This window comes from Gobius niger (genome assembly GCF_951799975.1).
Source record: "Gobius niger genome assembly, chromosome: 5".
Lineage (NCBI taxonomy): Eukaryota > Metazoa > Chordata > Actinopteri > Gobiiformes > Gobiidae > Gobius > Gobius niger.
The window spans coordinates 6,942,778-6,963,985 of NC_136856.1; the positions used below are offsets into that span (position 1 = coordinate 6,942,778).

General features: G+C 41.4%; 1 protein-coding gene across 2 annotated transcripts in view; it reads right to left on the reverse strand.

The window, feature by feature from the left end:
- Positions 1 to 20,517, reverse strand: part of nrg2b (neuregulin 2b) — a 114,087-nt gene extending 93,570 nt beyond the window's left edge. For both annotated transcript variants that reach the window (XM_079556209.1, XM_079556208.1), the window contains exon 1: positions 19,950 to 20,517. In XM_079556209.1, coding sequence (XP_079412335.1) covers positions 19,950 to 20,364 — 415 coding nt within the window. In that variant the 5' untranslated portion in view covers positions 20,365 to 20,517. The remainder of the gene's footprint in view (positions 1 to 19,949) is intronic.
- Positions 20,518 to 21,208: the final 691 nt, after the last annotated feature.

Consider the following 21,208-nt stretch of genomic DNA (forward strand, 5'->3'; position numbering starts at 1 on the left):
ACTTTTCTGCCCAACATTTCTTCATTAAAATTGCTGCTTCACTGAAATAAAATGAAAATCAAGCAACTGATGTTATCCTTCTAAATAAGTCAATCAATTACTAAAATAGTTGTCAACTATTTCAATAATCGATTGGTTGTCGATTATTGCTAACTGGCGTGCATTATTTTCATATAACCACACAGTTATTCCATCAACAGTTAAATCACGTTCTATACGTTTCTTAGTTGTGACATCACACACTTCCGGGTCCAAACTGGTGACAGGTCCTCTGATAAACACAGCAAAAAAGTGTAAAATGAGCCTTCATCGTGTATTTCGTTGTGATCAGATGTCTAAAAAGAGCCTCGTAGTCGGCTCTACAACAGGCTCTTAAAATCAGCTAAATCCCATTATAATGAAAAGGGCTAACGTTGGAACCGGAAGTAGAGCGATGATGTCATCACTTAACAAGTCAATCCACTGCAGCTGTTTCCATAGCAACGACAAACAATTGAGGTGGAACTCTAGCTTCAGGTAAAACAGATTAAAAAGTGGCCAGAACTTAAAAAAAGAAAAAAGCAAACAGGCCCAAATGAACAGTTTCATGGTATAAGCAGATTAAACAATTCCGAGCTGGGTATTAAACTGTTTTATTGCACTCTGTACCAGGGGCGGACTGGCCATATGTCCATTCTGGAAGAGCACAGAAGGGCCACCAGTCCCGCCTCAACCGAGCTTTACCCAAATCTAAAAGCTAAAAAGAAAAGCATCGAAATAGCGAGAAAAAGGGGTTGAAAAGTCAACAAAAACATGAGAAAAACAAAACTAATCATTCCAAAAAAACAAAAAAAAAGGCAACGTGACGAAAAGTTTTCATCACTTTTGTAGGTCTTAGCTTTCAAATGAGGCGTTACACTGTTGCTTTTAGATTTGGGTAAAGCCCAGTATAAAAAAAAACATGAATCTAAAAGGAATTCCGTGGAGTATGGTGCACCACAAGGTTCAATTTTGGGACCGTTATTATTTATTATTTATATTAATGATTTTGCTTCTGTTTCTATGACCGCCTTTCCAGTTCTTTTTGCTGATGATACCAATCAAAAAAATAATCATAAAAAGCCGAACTGGGGAAAATGCACTCGGTTAAGGCAAATATGTATTTGTGGAAGTGCACAATTACGCTAATTTGGGCCAGGCTAGTCAGAGTCCAGGGCTGTTTTTCAGTCCCAGTCCGCCCCTGCTGTATAATGCACGGCTCCTCCTTTCTTAATCGATTAGTTGTTTCAGCCCTAGTAGAATGCTACAAACTGAGCCACATCTGAGGGTCTAACAAAGTGCCACACAAAGCTAAGGACAAACCTATTGTACCAGTTGAGTGTTGGTGTTTCCCTTTTTCGTTTTCCCTCACTCGTATGTGGTTAGCATTAGTAAAGCTGTCAGCGCCGCCTTCACACTCTGAGGAAACACTTCGCATTCACATCTCCAGGTCTTTATATATAGCTCATGTGTGAACAAGCGGCACGACAGAGGCGCCACAACACCGGGGAGGGCCGCAATCTGCCTTTGTCATCACCCCTGCAGTAGTATCCCGAAGATCTGATCTCCCAACCGTCTGTCTTACTGAAGCACTAAATATTCTGATCTTTGACTTGTTTTTAAATATCGTAATATTTCATACATGCACGCAGAATAACAAAAAATCCACAGAGGCTACGCAATTAACTAAGCTTCAAGTGAATTGTGATTACATCTCGATTACGGACACGGTGCTTTTTAATCGGCAGGTCTACAGCCTCGTCTTGTTAAAGCTGAGGTTTATTTGGAAGCATTTGTACACTACAAAAAGTAAATATCAAGCATTGGCTTAAATGACTTGAATGGAGGAAATGTATCTTGTTTTGAGCGGTTTTCACTCATTTAGACACTTTTCCTGATCGGACCAAGTTTACTTTGCTTGTTTGAGGACATTTCAGACCAGTTCTAGGGTAAATCTCGCTTGAAATAAGAAAGTAAAGTTGCCAATTTTCTTACCCCATTGGCAAAGAAAATGACCTGAAAAAAGGACGAAATGTATCGAAACGAGTCAGAAACATCTCAGAACAAGTGAAATAATCAAGGACAAACGCCCAAGAACTCCTTAACTTTTTGTAATTTTTTTGTATTTTTTTTGTATTTTTTTGTCAATTTTTTGTCATTTTTTTAAATACATTTTTTGTCATTTTTTTGTAATATTTTTGTCATTTTTTTGTCAAATTTTCATCACATTTTCGTCCATTTTTTATCCATTTTTTGTCATTTTTTGTCAAATTTCAATGACTTGAATTGAGGAAATGTATCTTGTTTTGAGCGGTTTTCACTCATTTAGACACTTTTCCTGATCGGACCAAGTTTCCTTTGCTTGTTCGAGGACATTTCAGACCAGTTCTAGGGAAAATCTCGCTTGAAATAAGAAAGTAAAATTGCCAATGAGATAAGACCATTTTTTCGTCATTTTTTCGTCATTTTTTTAAATCAAATTTTTGTCATTTTTTTGTCATTTTTTTTGTCAAATTTTCATCACATTTTTGTCATTTTTTTGTATTTTTTTTGGTCAATTTTTTGTCATTTTTTCGTCATTTTTTAATCAATTTTTTGTCATTTTTTGTCATATTTTTGTCATTTTTTTGTCAAATTTCCATGACTTGAATTGAAGAAATGTATCTTGTTTTGAGCGGTTGGTTTTCTCTCATTTAGACACTTTTCCGGATCGGACCCAGTTTACTTTGCTTGTTTGAGGACATTTCCGACCAGTTCTAGGGTAAATCTCGCTTGAAATAAGAAAGTAAAATTGCCAATGATATAAGACCAATTTTCTTGCCCCATTGGCAAAGAAAATGACCTGAAATAAGGACGAAATGTATCGAAACGAGTCAGAAACATCTCAGAACAAGTGAAATATTCTAGGACAAATGCCCAAGAACTTCTTAACTAGTCAAAACAACTAAAATTTGGATTATTGTGCTCAAATTGAGATGTTTATACTGATCTAGTTCAATACTTTTTGCAGTAAACCTCATGATCCACATTAGTAAAAGCTATATTCAGCTAACACGGCAAAATAACATCTAATTGTTAGTTCTTGGTGTAGCCTTTTATTTCCATATATGTGTTAGGGACTGTATTCCTCTGCAGTGTCATCTCTACCGAGTATTTAAGACTTTAAAAGCGACTTTGATCACAGACTCCGGGTTCCTTTATGGGAGTTGAAGCTCGGTGACACTCTGCCTCCCGTCTTTGTAGCCGAGTGACAGGACAGAACTGAAAGATGCAAAATAAACCCAAAATAAATATGCGGCATTAGCCACTGGAGCCTGTTTGGACTTCAGATATCAGAGTTATTTTAGGAACAAACTGTCAATGTTTCCAAAGACATCAGCGATCAGAGAGGACCTACTTTAGGGAGAGTCGACTGCAGTGAAAATAGGACTGGTTTAAACACGGCTGTAGCTGCGGTCGGACTGAGGATGGAAATTAGCTTTGGTTACCTGCATATTTATGTTTATTAACTATTAAGTATTAATGATTCACTTGTTCTTAAAGGGATATTTCAGTATTTGTGACATAGGGCCTCAACAGTTATCCAGAGTGTTGTTGATTTCTGGAGATATTTTTTTGTAGTTCCTGCAGTCCTTATAATTGAAGAGTTTCGTGGTGCTAGGCTAATGCAAGGCTAGTGCATTTCTATGGTATCAGCTAGCCTGCATTAAAAACAGTCTGACCCGCTGCACAGAGCACCTGAGGCAAATCACTTATAACGCCAGACTAACCATAGATACAGACGGCATCTCGTCATAGAAGGGGGCGTGGCCTCGCCAAGGGGGAAAATAGAATCTTTAGAGAAACAACATCTTTCACTCTTTTTAGCCATTTTCTGGTGGAATATCAACTTATTTATCACATAAGTCAAGTGTAAATCGGGCTCCTATGGATATTTTCTCACAACAGATTGTTCAGTAGAAGTGAAAAAACGGCAGTTGTAGTTAGCACTGGCTAACCGTTAGCATTAGCCCGATGCTTACATGTAGCATCATGTTAGCATTCTCCGTTTTTTTTATGTATTTATGGGCTGTTGAACCACTTTGCTCCTCTCCATGTCTTTGTATCATTATTTAGTAGAAAACTATATTCATAATTCAACGTTTGTTAAAGTAGTTTTTGAATAATTAGAGAAAATTTACATTTTTTCAAAATTGTTTTCCCCCTTTACTGTTTTCAAATTACCATATATGGGCGATTCCAGAGATGCCGTCTGTATCTATATAAATGTCTGTGTGGATAGAATAATTTGTGGAATATAACTGACCTGCATCACATGAATGATCCCATTTTGAGGGACTATTTTCTCGCAGATCACTCCGCCGCTGCGTGGCTTATACAACCACGACGCTGATGCTGCTCAAATATAAGGTATTTTAAATGCAAAATGGCTAAAATTAAAATCGACACAGACATTTATATGTTTTTTTTGTTTTTTTTTGTTTTTTGGAAGTGCGTCAGAAACGTTTATTACAAAATCTCGTGGAGACAGCAAATCAAACAGGCAAGGCAAGTAAAATAAAGTAAAATAAAATAAGGCATTGTTCTCAGATAAATGACAATGTGTTACAGGTTCAAAAAAATTCAGCAGCATCTCACATTTCTTCCACAGTTTGGTTGGATCTTCTTACAAAATTCAAGGAGGATAAAAACATACAAAATTCATTTTTAAAACAGCTACAATTTGGCAGCTGCTTTTTCCATTTATTTTTGTGAATGTGGTATTTACCCATAATGATGATAAGGTTCATTAAAAGTGAAATGTCCCTTGTCAGTTTGGAGTTATAGATAAGAATATCTTCAATTGTAAATTGCTCAAGATCATTAATTTGAGTATTTAACCAGCGATGAACATCCTGCCGGAACTTTCCACTCACTGGGCAAGAGAAGAATCGATGTTTGTTCTGGATTTTCATGACAAAAATCACAAGGGTCGACTTCAAAACCAAATCTACCCCTTCATGTCTCCGCAGATGGACAGTAATTATTAAGAGTTTTAAATTGCATTTCTTTTACTTTGGGTGTGACATTTTATAAATGTCCAATGTTTTTCTGAAATTGTTGGATTGATCTTCCATAATAATCATGATAGATCTGTTCTTTGAAAGCTTTATTTAGAGATTTGTTAAATTTGGAAGTTTGATTTGGACAGTAGAAAAAAATATGTTTTTGATCAGCTGCGTCAAGACATTTCTACGGTTAGTCTGGTGTTATAAGTGATTTGCCTCAGGTGCACTGTGGGTCAGACTGTTTTTAATGCAGGCTAGCTGATACCATAGAAATGCACTAGCCTAGCGCCACAAAACTCTTCAAATAACTGCATGAATTACACAAAAACATATCTCCAGAAATCAGCAACACTCTGGATAACTATAGGAAATGGGGCCCTATGTCAAAAAATCTGAATTATCCCTTTAAGGTGTGTTTACCCCTTTAGTAAACACATTCCCAAACTACAAATCACAATGCAGGACACAAATAGGATTATACAGGTGGTTCGGTCAAGTTTAACTTCTGATTTAGTCTCCTGAGTTTGGTCGACTCAACCTACAACAATGAAAGAGGGAGCAAAAGTTTAAACTGTTATTTAAAGGCTGTAAATGTTCTCAACTTAGTGCTTTTCTACCTTCATTAGGCCTAAAGCACTTTACAGCGAGGAACCAGTCACCCATTCATATGTGCACTTACCTACAAAAGAAATCTGCGGGTACATAACGCCCCTGTTTTCCAAATTCATTTCTTTTCTCACACATCCTTTCCAAGCTTTCAGGGTCACAGGAACACTGACAAAAACTAGCCTGCAAGCTCAAAATCTATTTAAAAAAACAACAACGGTTATTTCACAAACCACTGCAAAACATTTAATTTCACCGCTAGTAAGAAATAATCAGAGACAGGGCACTTTGCTCCTTCGACTCCTCTGACCACCAGTAGACACTCACACGCTGCCTTCACCTCGGCAGGGTGGGTGTTGGAGAATACATTTAAATCACTGGTTACCATATTGGGTCATTCTGTGTAGTCGTATAACGGTAGCTTTGGCTCGAATGTGGGGTGTGTTTTGGCTTGCATATCAGTGTGACGCACAACAGGTCGTTTATCCCTCTTCAGACTCGCGCAATGACTCGAGTTCATGTCTCCAGGTCCCGCACTGATGGTTGATCAGCTTCTCTTGCATTATGCATCAAGACTCCTGCCTATTTTTCATTGCCTGACAGTGAGTACACTGTCCTGGCCAATAACTCCACAGCATTACTAGATTCTAACTACCAACATTGGATCCACGAATGAACGCTTGAAGACTCATTCGTTACTGGCTCCAACTCAGCGCTGGTTTAAAGGAATAGGCCACTGTTTTTACATACTGAGATATGTTCTTACCTGAGCTCGGACTGGCCTCATGTCCATTCTGGAAGAGCACAGAGGGGCCACTGGCTCTTTGGCCACCGGTTTGGCCTTTCCATTTTCTCCTCTCATCCCCCGTCTTAACCTCTTACCACCCGCCTAAACCCAATGCATTCTCTCCTCTTTGACTAAAGGCCAGAGTAACGCCTCACTTGAAAGCTAAGACCCACAAAACTGATGTTTTTCCTCGAGTTGTTGCCGTGTTGTTGTCAATATGTTGTTTTTCCTCTCATTTTTGCAAACTTTTTTTGTTCCATTTTTGTCACTTTTTTGCTGCTCTTTTGTTGAGTTTTTTGTCTCCTTTTATCGCTTTTTTGTTTCAATTTATTGTCACATTTTGTCTCTTTTTTGCTGCTCTTTTGTCCAATTTTTGTTGAGTTTTTATCGCTTTTTTGGGCGCTTTTTTCTTGCTATTTTGCGCCATTTTGCGTTTACATCCTCATTTTCTTGTCATTTTTCGTCTCCATTTTGACGTTTTTTTTCCCCAAGAAGCTTTTAGATTTGGGTAAAGCCAAACTGGAGAAAATGTGATCGGTTCAGGTGGGAGTTAAGAGGTTAACCAAGCTTTACCTAAATCTAAAAGCTTAAAAGAAAAGAATCAAAATAGCGACGAAAATGCGGATGAAAACGGAACAAAAATGTGCCGGGAAAGCAACAAAAACATGACAAAAACATGACAAAAAAGAAACGAAAACACAACAAAGCAATGGAAAAAAAGCAACAAAAAAGCCACAAAAAAACAATACGAAAGTGAAGTAAATATGTATTTGTGGAAGTGTTGCATTTATGCTAGTATGGGCCAGGCTGGTCCAGAGTCCAGGGCCGTTTTTCAGTCCCAGTCCGCCCCTGCCTGAGTTTAGACAAGTTCTTTTGTACCTGTCTGATCTTCACCCGTGCCTTCAATCACGTAAACACAGTGCAGACGGCGTTAGCATTTAGCCTCTCCCTCTCTCCTCTATAGCTCCAAACCAGGTCAAGATAGAAGCTACCAAGCTCTTCCACGTTTTCCCTGATTCCTGTCACTGTAACAGTCCGTTCCATTGCTTTGGAATTGAACCTGGGTTTATTAAAGATGTCGGTTCCTTTCAGATTATAGTGACTTTCTCTTTTCTCAAACCGTTCTTGGATGTTCACTGGCAATATATTTCTATTTGCTTTATACCAAACCTGAAGGATATAATAGTCTACTATATCCTCAAATTTTAGTAACTTACATTGAATAAACAGTGGATTCAATGGATCTCTGTATCTAATATTATGTATTGTTTTCAGTGCCTGTTTTTGTTAAAAGTTAAAAGCCCTTTCACCCCAGCCTGAGAATCGCCAGTCGCAGTGGTCGAGTAGGTTTTGGCCGACGTCGGGACACGTGTGTTGCCGGTCTGTGGAGGTCGGTAAAGCCAGTTTTGGGCGATCACATTTGTCAAATCAGCGTCTCTCTGGGATGACCAGCCAAACAGCTAGATTGTGAAAGGAGTGCTTTTCTACAGTGTGAGCTATTAAACTCACTAAATTTGTCTTCCTCGCCCTAATTTTGTCATGTTTTATCAACTAGTAACTAATACCAGGAGTGGTTCGAAATCCGCGCAGTAATCTTCACTTTTCTGTGCGGATGCCAAATTACTCCTGGTATTATTACGCCTTACAATATAGTTCCCCCTTTTATCCGCTTAGAAAATCCACATTGTTTAATTTTGTGTAATTATACTTTGTAGTGGAACACTTCACGTAACCATATTTAAATAGGGAAAACGTGGAAGAGCTTGGTAGCTTCTATCTTGACCTGTTTTGGAGCTATAGAGGAGAGAGGGAGAGGCTAAATGCTAACGCCGTCTGCACTGTGTTTACGTGACTGAAGGCACTTGAAGATCAGACAGGTCCTAAAGAACTCGTCAAAGCTAAGGTAAGAACATATCTCAGTATGTAAAAACGGTGGCCTATTCCTTTAACCTTAAAAATGCTCTATGTTTAGACACAACATTGCACACAGGCTGTTGTTGTTCTTTCCCAGATCACATGCTGGCAAAAGAATCTTACTCTACAATAAGAAAACACATTGATTACAGCTACTTTAAATCATGACTTTGTCCTGGTTTAGTCCAGATCATAACCTGGGCTGAGCCTGGTTTAGTCCCAATGTTTGAGCCCAAACCGAGATTGTGTCAAGTACTGGTTTCCTCCATCTTAGGTCTTTGTAATAACTTCACACTCAGGTCCGTGGTTCAGTCCTCGTTGAGCCTAAGATTAGCGCTGGTTTCATTCCTGATTTGATCCAAGTTCAGTCTCGTCTCAGCTCTATTTCAATCTGGTTTTTCATTCTCGTTTTGCCCCAGATACTTCAAATTCCAAAATCAAACAGCTTTAATAGTAGTTTTTCCCTCCCTTTGCTCCATTCATAATTTTTACATCAGAAAGCCCTGTGATGTGATCCAGCCGGGTTTGTCTCCACCGAGAGTCTATGTTTTTAAGTTGTTCATTTGGCTCCAGTTCATTTGCACAAGCGCCGAGTGGGAACTGCAGCAATACACACAATCTTACGTTGTAGGGTTGTCAAACAGCGAAGCCTTTTTACGTGCCTTTTCAGTGAGTACGAGGTCAAAAAGACAAAAAAAGCAGAATCCAGTGGAAATGTATCCCGACAATCTGTATGAATAATGGATCAGACCGCATCCACCGCAATATCGTGTTTGTTTATCTGCTTTGACACACACTTGGGGCGGAGTTTGTTGAGACTGTTTAACCAAAACAGAGAAGATGGCGCCCGCCCGCAGCTCCGCGAGTTCAGCTCATTCACTTCTGTTAAAAATCACCACATAAACATTGAGCTTGTTTATTTATACAGCAACAAAGATGTGGTTTTATTAGCGGTGCTAGAACCCTGTCTATAGAAGTAAGTGAGTGTTTGCGCCGTGCTAGGTTTGATGCTACCGCTAACGCCACGAGTAAAACGCTGCTGCTGCTACACACAGTTGTGCCAAAAAGTTTACTCACCCTGGTGGATTTTTTGACCATTTCTTAAAGGGATATTTCAGGATTTTTTGACATAGGGCTTAATTTCCTAGTTATCCAGAGTGTTGCTGATTTCTGGAGATATTTTTTTGGTAATTCAAGCAGTTCTTATATTTGAAGAGTTTCGTGGCGCTAGGCTAAAGCAAGGCTAGCGCATTCCTACGGTATCAGCTAGCCTGCATTAAAAACAGTGTGACCCGCTCCAAAGAGCACCTGAGGCAAATCACTTATAACACCAGACTAACCATATAAATGTCTGTGTCCATAGAGTCATTTCAACCATTTTGCATTTAAAAGAACTTATATTTGAGCAGCATCAGCTTCGTGGTTGTATAAGCCAGTGGTTCTCAACCTTTTGGAGCCGCGACCCCGATTATAACAGTTAAAGGGGTTCGTGACCCCCGTCCGAGTCACACCATGAGAAATTTGAACATTAGCCGACATAATTCTTAAAGATGTGATGTACTTTCTTAAATGTGAAAAAATCAGACTCAGTGCAGGTGGTTCTCAAATTCTCAAGAATTCGGAACCCCTTTCTACATTGTGTTGAGAATATTCCTGTTCAGAATGTTTCGGGCTAAGATTTGTATTCTTTCTTACTGTGCTACTTGTCTCTTTGCAACTACCACTCTTATTCAATGTTCTCCCTCCCTTTATTGATTGATTGATTTATAAATTTTCCTCTTTGACTAATTGGGCAGGTACAGTGGGTTTAGCTAAGGGGTAGAGTGTGTTTTGATTAAAGTTATACTTTGTCTGTTTATGGTTTTGCATAATTGTAAAATGTAAAATTCATAAATAAAGTAAATAATAATAATAATTCTTAAAGGGACTATACAGAGTTTAAAAATGTTACAATTAAGTATTTTCCTCCCCATACATGTTCCAACAATGTCCTAATGTGTAGAAAGATGATACTTCGGGTCAGAAGTGCCGTCATGCACAAGCTTAATATAGAAAGTGCAGTTACACGTAGGACCTGAGGTGGCAGTAGTGAGTATAAAATGACTAACTTGCCTCTAGCCCCTTTAAAAAAACAATGGATAAAATAAAATTCAAATTCCAAACAAATAATGGCACTGCTGCATTAAAATATTATATTATAAAAATATGTATATTTTATCTACATGATCTGGCGACCCCCCAAATTTGTCTTGTCCCGACCCCCAGGTTGAGAACCACTGCTATGCAGCGGCGGAGTGATCTGCTAAAAAATAGTCCCATTCATGTGATGCAAGGTCAGTTATATTCCAAACATGATTCTATGGACACAGACATTTATATGGTTAGTCTGGTGTTATCAGTGATTTGCCTCAGGTGCTCTGTGGAGCGGGTCACACTGTTTTTAATGCAGGCTAGCTGATACCATAGACATGCACTAGCCTTGCACTAGCCAAGCGCCACGAAACTCTTCATATAAAAGAACTGCATGAATTACAAAAAAAATATATCTCCAGAAATCAGCAACACTCTGGATAACGAGGAAATGAGGCCCTATGTCAAAAATCCTGAAATATCCCTTTAAAGAAAATGAAAACATTTTTTTTTCACTCATGGTCAGTGATGTCGTGAAGCCATTTCTAAAAAATATGTGTGAACTTATTTCAAATCACCAAAATAAAATAAAACACCAAAATGACCCTGTTGAAAAGTTTACACCCCAGTTCCTAAAACCGTGTATTTCCCCTTTTAGCATCAATGGCGGCTTGGAGTCTTTTGTGGTGTTATTATTGTTTTGTTCTTTTAGTAAGGCAGACGGCTTAGTTAACCTGCTTTACTAGTTTTGGTTCATAGATGTTGTTTCCTGATGTCGATGGCTCCCTGATCCAGCGGTGGTTCTTGTTACTTTCGGCACGGATGACCCTGGCGTTGTCTCAAATCATGATGTGGTTCTCCCTTACAGTGGTCTGCTAAGGCTGATTTGAGATTTTCTTGCAGAGCTTGTTCTTTTATTGCTCTCGATTAGGGCTGAAACAACTAATCGATTAATCGACAACTAATCGATTACTGAAATAGTTGTCAACTATTTCAGTATCGATTAATCGCAAAAATGATCGGTAGATTAATCGATTACCAAAATAATCGTTAGTTGCAGCCCTACTATCGATTGTCTATTGGCCAGTAGGGGGCGTAAGAGCTCCCTACTGACTGGAAAATCCATGTAAGCTGCCTACGACCCGTCACCTCCACCACCATGTGACGCAGCAGTAAAGTAAAGCAGGTAAACTAAAAGAACAAAACAATAATAATCTTAACCTAAGAAGACAGTATGAACCTTCTACTAAGTCATTTGTGGTAGTTGTGAGAAGGTTCTGTGTATAATCTAATGCTAAAGCGGCCCATTCTTAGGCCTTGTTGTCGAAAAGGGTGGATGGCCTGTGATGAAAAGTGCACCATGCTTGCTGTGAAATATGGAGGTGTTCGCTGATGCCACTGTCTCCAGCAGAATAAAGTGAAGGTTCTGGACTGGAGACAGCCCAGGAACTTACAAGAACTGGAGGCTTTTTGCCAAGAAGAATGGCAAGAAGAACAGAACCTTCTCCACAACAACCACAAAAGAATCCAAGCTGTCATTAATGCTAAAGGGGACAATATATTAGGATTGTATCAGGAACTGGGGTGTGCAAACTTTTCAACAGGGTCACTTTGGTATTTAATTTTGTCATGGTGATTTTTATTTTGTTGCGGTAATTACCACCATAAATGGCTTCACAGCATCACTGACCATGATCATTCATATTTTTTTTGAGAAATGGCCAAAACAATCAAAAAATCCACCAGGGTGTGTAAACTTATTGGCACAACTGTAACTATAAACTATAAAGCTTCTCTTAGGGGTGGGCAGCAATATGCATAAAGGAAAGAGGCAACTAACACTGTCTAATGCTTGGAAGCCCTTTTCCACCAAGCTGGTGCCGGTGCTGGTTCTGGGCCAGTTCCAGTTTCAGAACCGGTTCTTTCGTTTTCCATTGAAAAAACGCTGGCTCTTGGTTCCAAAATCTGGTGCCGGTTGGGAACCAGTTAAAAGCTGGACCAATAAACGAGCACCAGTGATGTCAGCAGCTGGGGGCGTGGCTCTCTCCTCCAACAAACAATCAATATTAGTTAGTTTGTGCTTAGAACTTCCTGGAGAAGCCAAAACAGTCTCTGTGGAGGAAACTGTTGTTTTGCTTTATGCTCTTCAGCTAAAACAAGAGTTAGAAAGAAGAAATCAAAATGTTAACGGCTGCTGTGACTGGAACATAAACTTATTTTTCTGTATTTTATAACCAGAAGTGGCTGTAGTAAGATGTTACTATCCATGTTTTATGTTGACTTCCCAAAACGTTGCTATGACAATAGGCACAGCTCTCATTTTGGTGGGAAACCAAGTCAGTATGGAACCAACCCGGCACCAGAACCAGCCCAGAACCAGCACCTTGGTGGAAAAGCCCTATAAAGGTTCTGAAAGTTCCCACTTGACTGTAATAATAACAATCATTATGCATTAGTCTTATAGCACTTTTCCAGACGCTCAAAGCTTTACAATTTCGTGCCTAATTCATTCACACCATACTCGGTGATAGTAAGCTACGTATTTAGCCACAGCTGCCCTGGGGTAGACTGATGCGCCATTGATCCCTCCTCCATCACCAACCACTCGCTCTCACACTACAGTCAAACTGGGTCCTTCCCTGCTTAGCTTCAGAGATCTGACGGGATCAGGCAGAGCAAAGGCACTGCAGTCATTGTTCAATCATGTAGCCAAATCTGGCCATGGGTTTGAACGAGTTTGAGCCGGGATTCAAACCACTGACCTTTGGATCTGTGAATGAAAACTTTCACTAACTCAACCACACAGAGAAGTGAGGGGTATATACCGTAAATTCTCTAATACTGGCCTGTATTCCATTAGTGGCCGGGTCTCTGACAGAGGCCGGGTTCGAGGCTGGCAGATGCAAATTAAAGCCGGTCTCTAAAACAGGCCGGGGCTTTTATTAGAAACTATAGTGGTAGAAATATTCCCCATGTTAGGAATTTGTCTCATACTGGTGTAAATTAAAACTCACGTGCAGGAAGTAACAAACGGGAACCCGGGCTGAGGGGGACGCTGCGGAGGAGCTGATCCGAGCGTAACTTTGACACAGATTTAGCCACTTTTCAAACCTCCAGTGACGATATTTGGAAACAGGGCAAATGTTGTGTGACCCTCCAGGGTTTTAATAAAGTCACCATCGCGTCTTCAAAGCACGTCCAGCTGCTCCGTGTGCAGGTCAGTCCCACGCCTCAAAATAACTCCTCCCATCAGCGCGAGCGTCTCGTCTTCTCTCGGGTCAGTCTCATGATCGATCACAAACACAAACGCTCCGTCTAAACTCGCCTTTTACACAAGATAACAACAAATAATCCGGTCCGCGGTAAAAACGAAACAGAAACCTGCAGTGACATTGATGTCAAAGCTCCGCTAACAGCAACGTAACACTTCCTGTTGTCCCGACAAAATAAAAGGCGTCAATGTTCCAGCCGCTGGGAGAGGGTTTGAAATGTTCATTAATAAATGAACCTAATATTTTAGGTGCAAATGGACACAAATCTCGTTTTTTTTCATTTTCCTGGTCGTCCGTTTTGCTCAAATAGAAATAAAGGCCTGTCTCTAATTGTGGCCTGGTTCCAATAAAGGCCTGGTCCTAGATGCCCTTGAGTAAATAAAGGCCCCGGCCTGTATTAGAGCATTTACGGTAGTCGGTTATGAAGATAGATCATCTCATGGATCAGATGCCAGCTTTCATCATTTTGAAGTGTCTTGCAAAGAACACAACGATAGTACTCCCACAACTAACACCACCACCACCGCTCTTCACAGAATATGTTTTTAGTCGATCGCCTGATTGTGCTGGAGTCAGAAATAGGCTGCTGACGTCGCCATGTCGGACTCCTCTGAAGCGAGTGACTTACTGGTGGGCTCTACACTATAATTAACACCTCCCACTGGAGCTGCATTGAGTTGAGATGGTTTTAACGTGTTTTCTCTTTAAAAGGGCTGATATGCAATCGGGGGGGCTGATGCTATTCTGTGTAAAATGGAAGATTGTGACGAGCATTTATACAGCAAAGTACAATAATAACGAAAGAGTGTGTCAAAAAGATGACTCTAGATACCGTAAATGCTCTAATATAGGCCGGGGCCTTTATTTACTCAAGGGCATCTGGGACCAGGCCCTTATTGGATCCAGGCCACAGTTAGAGACAGGCCTTTATTTCTATTTGAGCAAAACGGACGACCAGGCAAAGAAGAAAAAAGAGATTTGTGTCCATTTGCACCTAAAATATTAGGTTCATTTATTAATGAACATTTCAAACCCTCTCCCAGCGGCTGGAACATTGACGCCTTTTATTTTGTCAGGACAACAGGAAGTGTTTCGTTGCTGTTAGCGGAGCTTGTGTCACTGCAGGTTTCTGTTTCTGTTTGTGTTTGTGATCGATCATGAGACTGACTCGAGAGAAGACGAGACGCTCGCGCTGATGGGAGGAGTTATTTTGAGGCGTGGGACTGACCTGCACCGAAGGCCGGGTCTCAGCTAGTAGTTTATAAACAATCTTGGCCTGGATTAACCCGTTAACTCCCGCCTGAACTGAGCACATTTTCTCCAGTTTGGCTTTACCCCAATCCAAAAGCTTCTGGAAAAAAGTTGTGAAAATAGCAACAGAACTGAGACAAAAACAATGATGAAGATGTGACAAAAAAGTGACGAAAAAAAGGACAAAAAAATGACGAAAAATGTGACAAAAACGATTTAAAAAATGTGACAAAAAAATGACAAAAAAATGACAAAAAAATGTGACAAAAATGTGACAAAAATGTGACAAAAACGACAAAAAAATGACAAACAAATAACAAACAAATGTGACAAAAAAATGTGACAAAAAAATTACAAAAAATTACAAAAAATGTGAAAAAAAAATGACCAAAAAAAGTTACAGAAATTTGTTGAATACCCCCCCAAAATGTGATGATGTGAGGAAAAAGTTCCATTTAGATGACTTTTGTAGATCTTAGCTTTCAAATGAGGTGATTTGGGTAAAGCTGAACTGGAGAAAATGCTCTCGGTTTAGGCGGGAGTTAAGAGGTTAAGCATTCCAAGTTCACTGCAACGATCACTTCATACATCAACATGAGACTGACAGAAGCGTGATTAAAAGCCTCTCACGCAGCTCTCAATCCTCATGTTTCAAGAAGCTCAGAAACTTTCAACGTGTCACCAAACAATCACGGAGAAAACACATCCTCGAAAATCGAAATGCACTGAAATCTGGCACATCTTATGTAGCGGAAAAAGTTTAGAACAAGTGCTGCTCATACTTCAAAGCAGGTACAAATAAAGAACATCAGTGCAGGACAAGTCAACAAAACTGTCATTTGAGTGTAAGTAATATAAACCTGTGGTGAAGAAGTTTGTTTCCTTTGACTGTTTCATGTTTCTCCATCAGCTCCTTCAACGTTTAAGCCTTTCTTTTCTACTTTCCATTACAATCAGCAGCCGTTTTCGATGGCGTTTGTGCACTACATACATCTTTAGGCCGATTAGCTTCACCACTGTACATAACACACCGCTTTCCCTGTAGCTCAGAAACAAAAACACAAAAGAATCAAATGCAACGGATTCAATATAGGAGCAATCTTACAGTCCATATGCAAAAACGTGGCCTGTAATAAAGCCGCCGCGAGCTGCTAGTCTTGCACTAATTTAGTTGTGGCTGAAATTGCAAATAATAAGTCCTCCTGTGTTCACTATATGAGAAACATTATATGGGGAGGAATCTGCCGCAGCAAAGACGAGACTTAAAATGACAAATGAAGTAGAAGTCGTAGTAATAGAAGCACTGGTTGTATTAGTAGTGGCGATAATGGGAATAGAAGTAGTAATCGCAACCTAAAAATATCAATAAAACAGAAACCAGTCACTAAATGAATACTCCTGCTGATATAATACTAGTGCGACTCCTACTAATGCAACTGACTATCTCAAATACAAGATAGTCAATTGTATTTTAGCATGTACTGTTTCTTAAAGAGACTATACCTAATTTTTAAATGGGTATTTTTACCGTCACGGCCGTGCTTCACATATTCACATACCAAACACAACATCAACAAATCATAATATTCACGCACTAGGCTGATTTTTTCACAAATGACTTTTACAACATACTTTTAGAGGACAAATATTTCTAGCCTACAAAAAGAAATGTCAGCTCCTTTAAAGGAATAATACCAGGAGTAGTTCGAAATCCGTGCAGTAATCTTCACTTTTCTGCGCGGATGCCAAACTACTCCTGGTATTATTACACCTTACAATATAGTTCCACCTTTTATCCGCTTAGAAAATCCACATTGTTTAATTTTGTGTATTATACTTTGTAGTGGAACACTTCACGTAGCCATATTTAAATAGGGAAAACGTGGAAGAGCTTGGTAGCTTCTATCTTGACCAGTTTTGGAGCTATAGAGGAGAGAGGGAGAGGCTAAATGCTAACGCCGTCTGCGCTGTGTTTACGTGACTGAAGGCACGGGGGAAGATCAGACAGGTCCTAAAGAACTCGTCAAAGCTCAGGTAAGAACATATCTCAGTATGTAAAAACGGTGGCCTATTCCTGAAACTGCTACTCCAACACTACTTCAACGACTGCTGAAGTAACATTCAAAGGCCAGACAGATTCCTTCCCCCCCATTTGTGGCGAGGTGGCTGAGAGGTTAGCACTCGGGCGCCCACAGCGAGACGTTCGCGGGGTTCAATTCCTGGAGATATGTGGGCCATCATGTTTGGGGTTTGCATGTTCTCCCTGTGTCTGGATCCGAATCAGAATAGGTTTCACCGCTATTGTCAGTGAAAGGTATATTCACAAACTATAGGAATGGGATAGGTTTCCTCCAGTTGTCACCATGGACCCAAAACATGCGTAAGGTTAACCCGCACATTTTCTCCTATTCAGCTTGAGCCAAATCCAAAAACTTCTCGACTGGAGCTTGCTGTTTGAAAGCTAAGACCTACAACACTCTTCTAACCGTCTCCCTTCTATTTGTTATCACATTATAGTAGTTTTTGTTGTGTTTTTGTTGTGTTTTTCTTGCTTTTTTGTTGCATTTTTGCCACATTTTGGTCACATCTTCATGGCTTTTTTAGTGATTTTTTTTTTTATCACATTTTTTATCACATTTCCGTAGCTTTTTTGTGGCGTTTTAGTCAGGTTTTGGCAAAAAATCAACGATGAATAAGTAGTGTATCGGTCTTAGCTTTCAAATGAGGCGTTACTCTGTTCTATAGGCTGTAAACTCTCCAGTCAAGAAGCTTTTAGATTTGGGTAAAACCAACCTGGAGAAAATGCACTTGGATAAGGTGGGGGTTAAGAGGTTTAATCCTCCTGCCAGATTCGCCCACTGAGCCAAATGTTGGGTTTATGTTTTATTAGTGACATAATCTGACAGACAAAATGCCATGAATATTCTAATATTACTTCTTGTTTCTTGTTTCTGGGAGAACATAATGGCTCGCATATCTCCAGGAATGTGGGCGCCCGAGTGCTAACCTCTTAGCCACCTCGCCACAAATGGGGGGAAGGATTCTGGTCTGGCCTTTGAACGTTACTTCAGCAGTCGTTGAAGTAGTGTTGTAGTAGCAGTTTTGGTGGCAACAACAGTGTAAAGGAGCTGACATTTCTTTCCTTTTTGTAGTGTAAAAATATTTGTCCCGTAAAAGTATGTTGTAAAAGCCATTTGTGAAAAAATCAGCCTAGTGCGTGAATATTATGATTTGTTGATGTTGTGTATTGTCAACACAAATAGTCAGTATGTGAAGGACGGCCGTCACGGTAAAAATACCCATTTAAAAATAGGTATAGTCCCTTTAAGTAGCAGTGCATGCTAAAATACAATTGACTATCTTGTATTTGAGATAGTCAGTTGCATTAGTAGGAGTCGTACTTGTATTATATCAGCAGGAGTATTCATTTAGTTACTGGTTGAAATGAAAAAGATTAAACAATAAGCACGGTGTAAGAAATTAACTTTTTCTAATAGTTATAATAAAAACGTTGCTTCTGTGCACAAACTGTATAAAGTTTGGGGGGAAGGGGGAAAGTAATCAAAGCCATTACTCAAAAGTACTGTCATTTCAGTATACTCATGCACAAAAGAATTTACTGCATGAGAAAAAACACTCTTAGATGAACAACTTCTTCATAAAGTCACACAGATACATGAGTAAATGTAACAGCAAACCTCTGACCACAAGGAGTAAGTCATTGCGCCTTCGTCTTTCTTTCTTTCTTTTTTTTTGCACTATGAGGGAGCTCCCGGGGTTCACAGCATAAATCTGAGGCTAAATGTGCAAAGCGGAGAATAAAATGCATCAAAATCAATATTTCAGAACACAGCTAAGGCTTGGATTGGCAATCACATGACCAGACGTTGGAGGTGTGGCTGCGCGTAATTGTGCGTAAAAGCCGATGGTGTGAATGATTCGAACATCACGCTGCCATCCATATTCTACTCTTTGTCACAGTGAGTGTAGCACTTTTCTATTTGGTGATCAACGACGCTCAGCCAAAAAAAAATAAACAAAAAGTAAACAAAACAAGTGCGTTGAAATCTGGCTTGTCACTTACACATGAAACGGCATCACGCTCGGGTTCGTCGCTGTGCGTAATTGTGCGTAAAATTGTAATATGGACTCACTGGACACCGTGCTACTGCTGTGCTAAGCAATAGTTAAGGCACCTGTGGCCGGTGAGACTGCAAATTGTCTCCCTGTCACAAAAACACCGACATACATTGCCAGTATTCAACCATTTGTGCTTAAATATTTCACATTTCCGCCACGCAATTCACTCACTGTGCCACAGCGTGTTAAGAAAAGATTCGGTTGCCACGAAGACTGCACTCGCAACGCTTCTTAGCCATCTTATTACATAGAGTGCCATCCGTGTTGAAGTTCGGATGGACTCAAATCAATGCGTTAGAATCGCATGCGCGTAAATACTGAAGATACTGGCGACGGCTGCTTTGCCTCGCGCCGTACAGTTCACACACGGTAACAGCACAGTAGTAGCATTGGTTGCCATAAACGCTGCATTGTGATCTTCCTTATTAATGCTTTCTCTCTCTCTCTCTCTGACAAATCGCACACATAAACAAGTTCGTTACACCAATGTGCTTGCGTAAATGTTGGATATATGCGCTGCCTTTAGCCACCACGCAGCTCACAGTGTTAATAATGAGTAGTTTAGTGTTGGGTGCTAAGAAGCTGCAGTGGATCTGTCTTGTGTGTCTCGTTACATACTGGCCACACTGGAATCACGAGAGACAATTGCATTAGAATGATCTGTGGGTAAATGTCAATGGCTGCCTGCATGAGAGACCACACGCTTTACTGTCCGTGCGCTCTCACAGAGCCTTGGCCGAGACGCTCGTGGGCTGTCAGTGTGTAAAAAATCCGGAAACTTACCGCAGTCCTCGCACAAAACCCTCTCCACGTCCTTCTTCAGCTCGGGCTCGCTGGCGTCCACGGGGGCGTAGGAAGCCTTGAACACCAGCGGCTCGCCCGTGGGGTCCATGAAAAAGATATAGCGGTGGTCCTTCTCCACGGGGGTGCACGGGGCCTCGGAGCCGAAGTCCCCCACTGTGACGAGCTGCTCCCGCTCTAGGCCCCCGCTGTTGACGGGCCACACGTCCAGCACTCTGACATTCACACTGTAGGGCTCCCGGGACGTGGCGTTTTTGTCGGGGAAGGAGCGCACCTCGCCCTCGATCACCACGGCCGAGCGGTACGCCTGGTCCTGGAGGGAGTTGAGGCTCGGGGCGTAGCAGGCGAACGAGACCCCGATGACCAGCATGGAGAAGTGCAGTGGGTCGAGCCTCATGCCGTTAGCCGGTGCTGCGCTGCCGCTGTGGTGCTGCTGCTGCTGCGGGGCTGGAGCTGGGACGGAGATGCAGACCGAGTGACAGTGTCCATGCCATCCCCATGCACGGCGACCGGCCTTCGCAGAGGGGGGGGGGGATGGGGTGTGGGGGGGTGGTGGGGTGTAGGGGGGGGGGGGGGGGGGGGGACGACACACAGCACGCCTATGCACCGCCGACAGCCCGCGTGTCCATGCTCAAAAAACGCTGCATTCTCCGTAGATCCCCGTTGGTGTCTCCCGTTTCCTGAAACTCGTAAATTAGCCTCCTCTATGTCCACAGCGCGCGCTCTCTCTCCCCCCTCTGAGCTAATAGGCTAGCATCGCATGGGTGGGCGCTTGGTGGAAAAAAAGGGGTAAAAGCACAAGTATAAAAAAAAAAAAAAGAAAAAAAAACGCAAGGTCGGCTCGTTTATCCACTTATGTCGATGTCGGAGCGCTGTCCTGTGGAGCTGGAGCCGAGGAGAGGCGGCGGCGATGGGGGTTGAGATAGCAGCAGTATCCGGCGAGGCGATGCAACAGTACAGCCGCGTCCCCTGCGCCCCTCATCCCGGCAAACGGCTTACGTGAGCGAACATCCCCGGCCCCGGTCAGTGCCACCTCCTGCGCTAACACCCCTAATGACCCACCGAGGAGGAGGGGTCGACGGACAAGCGGCAGAGGTGGCGGCACGAGCGCCTTGACAAACGCCACCGGCTCGCTCGCGCGCGCGCTAAAGCCCCTGAATTCGCGGCCGCAGTGCACCGATACGCGGACTCCACTGAAGCCAAGCCCAGCCAGGACCGAGTGACGGTGCGAGGCAGGGGCT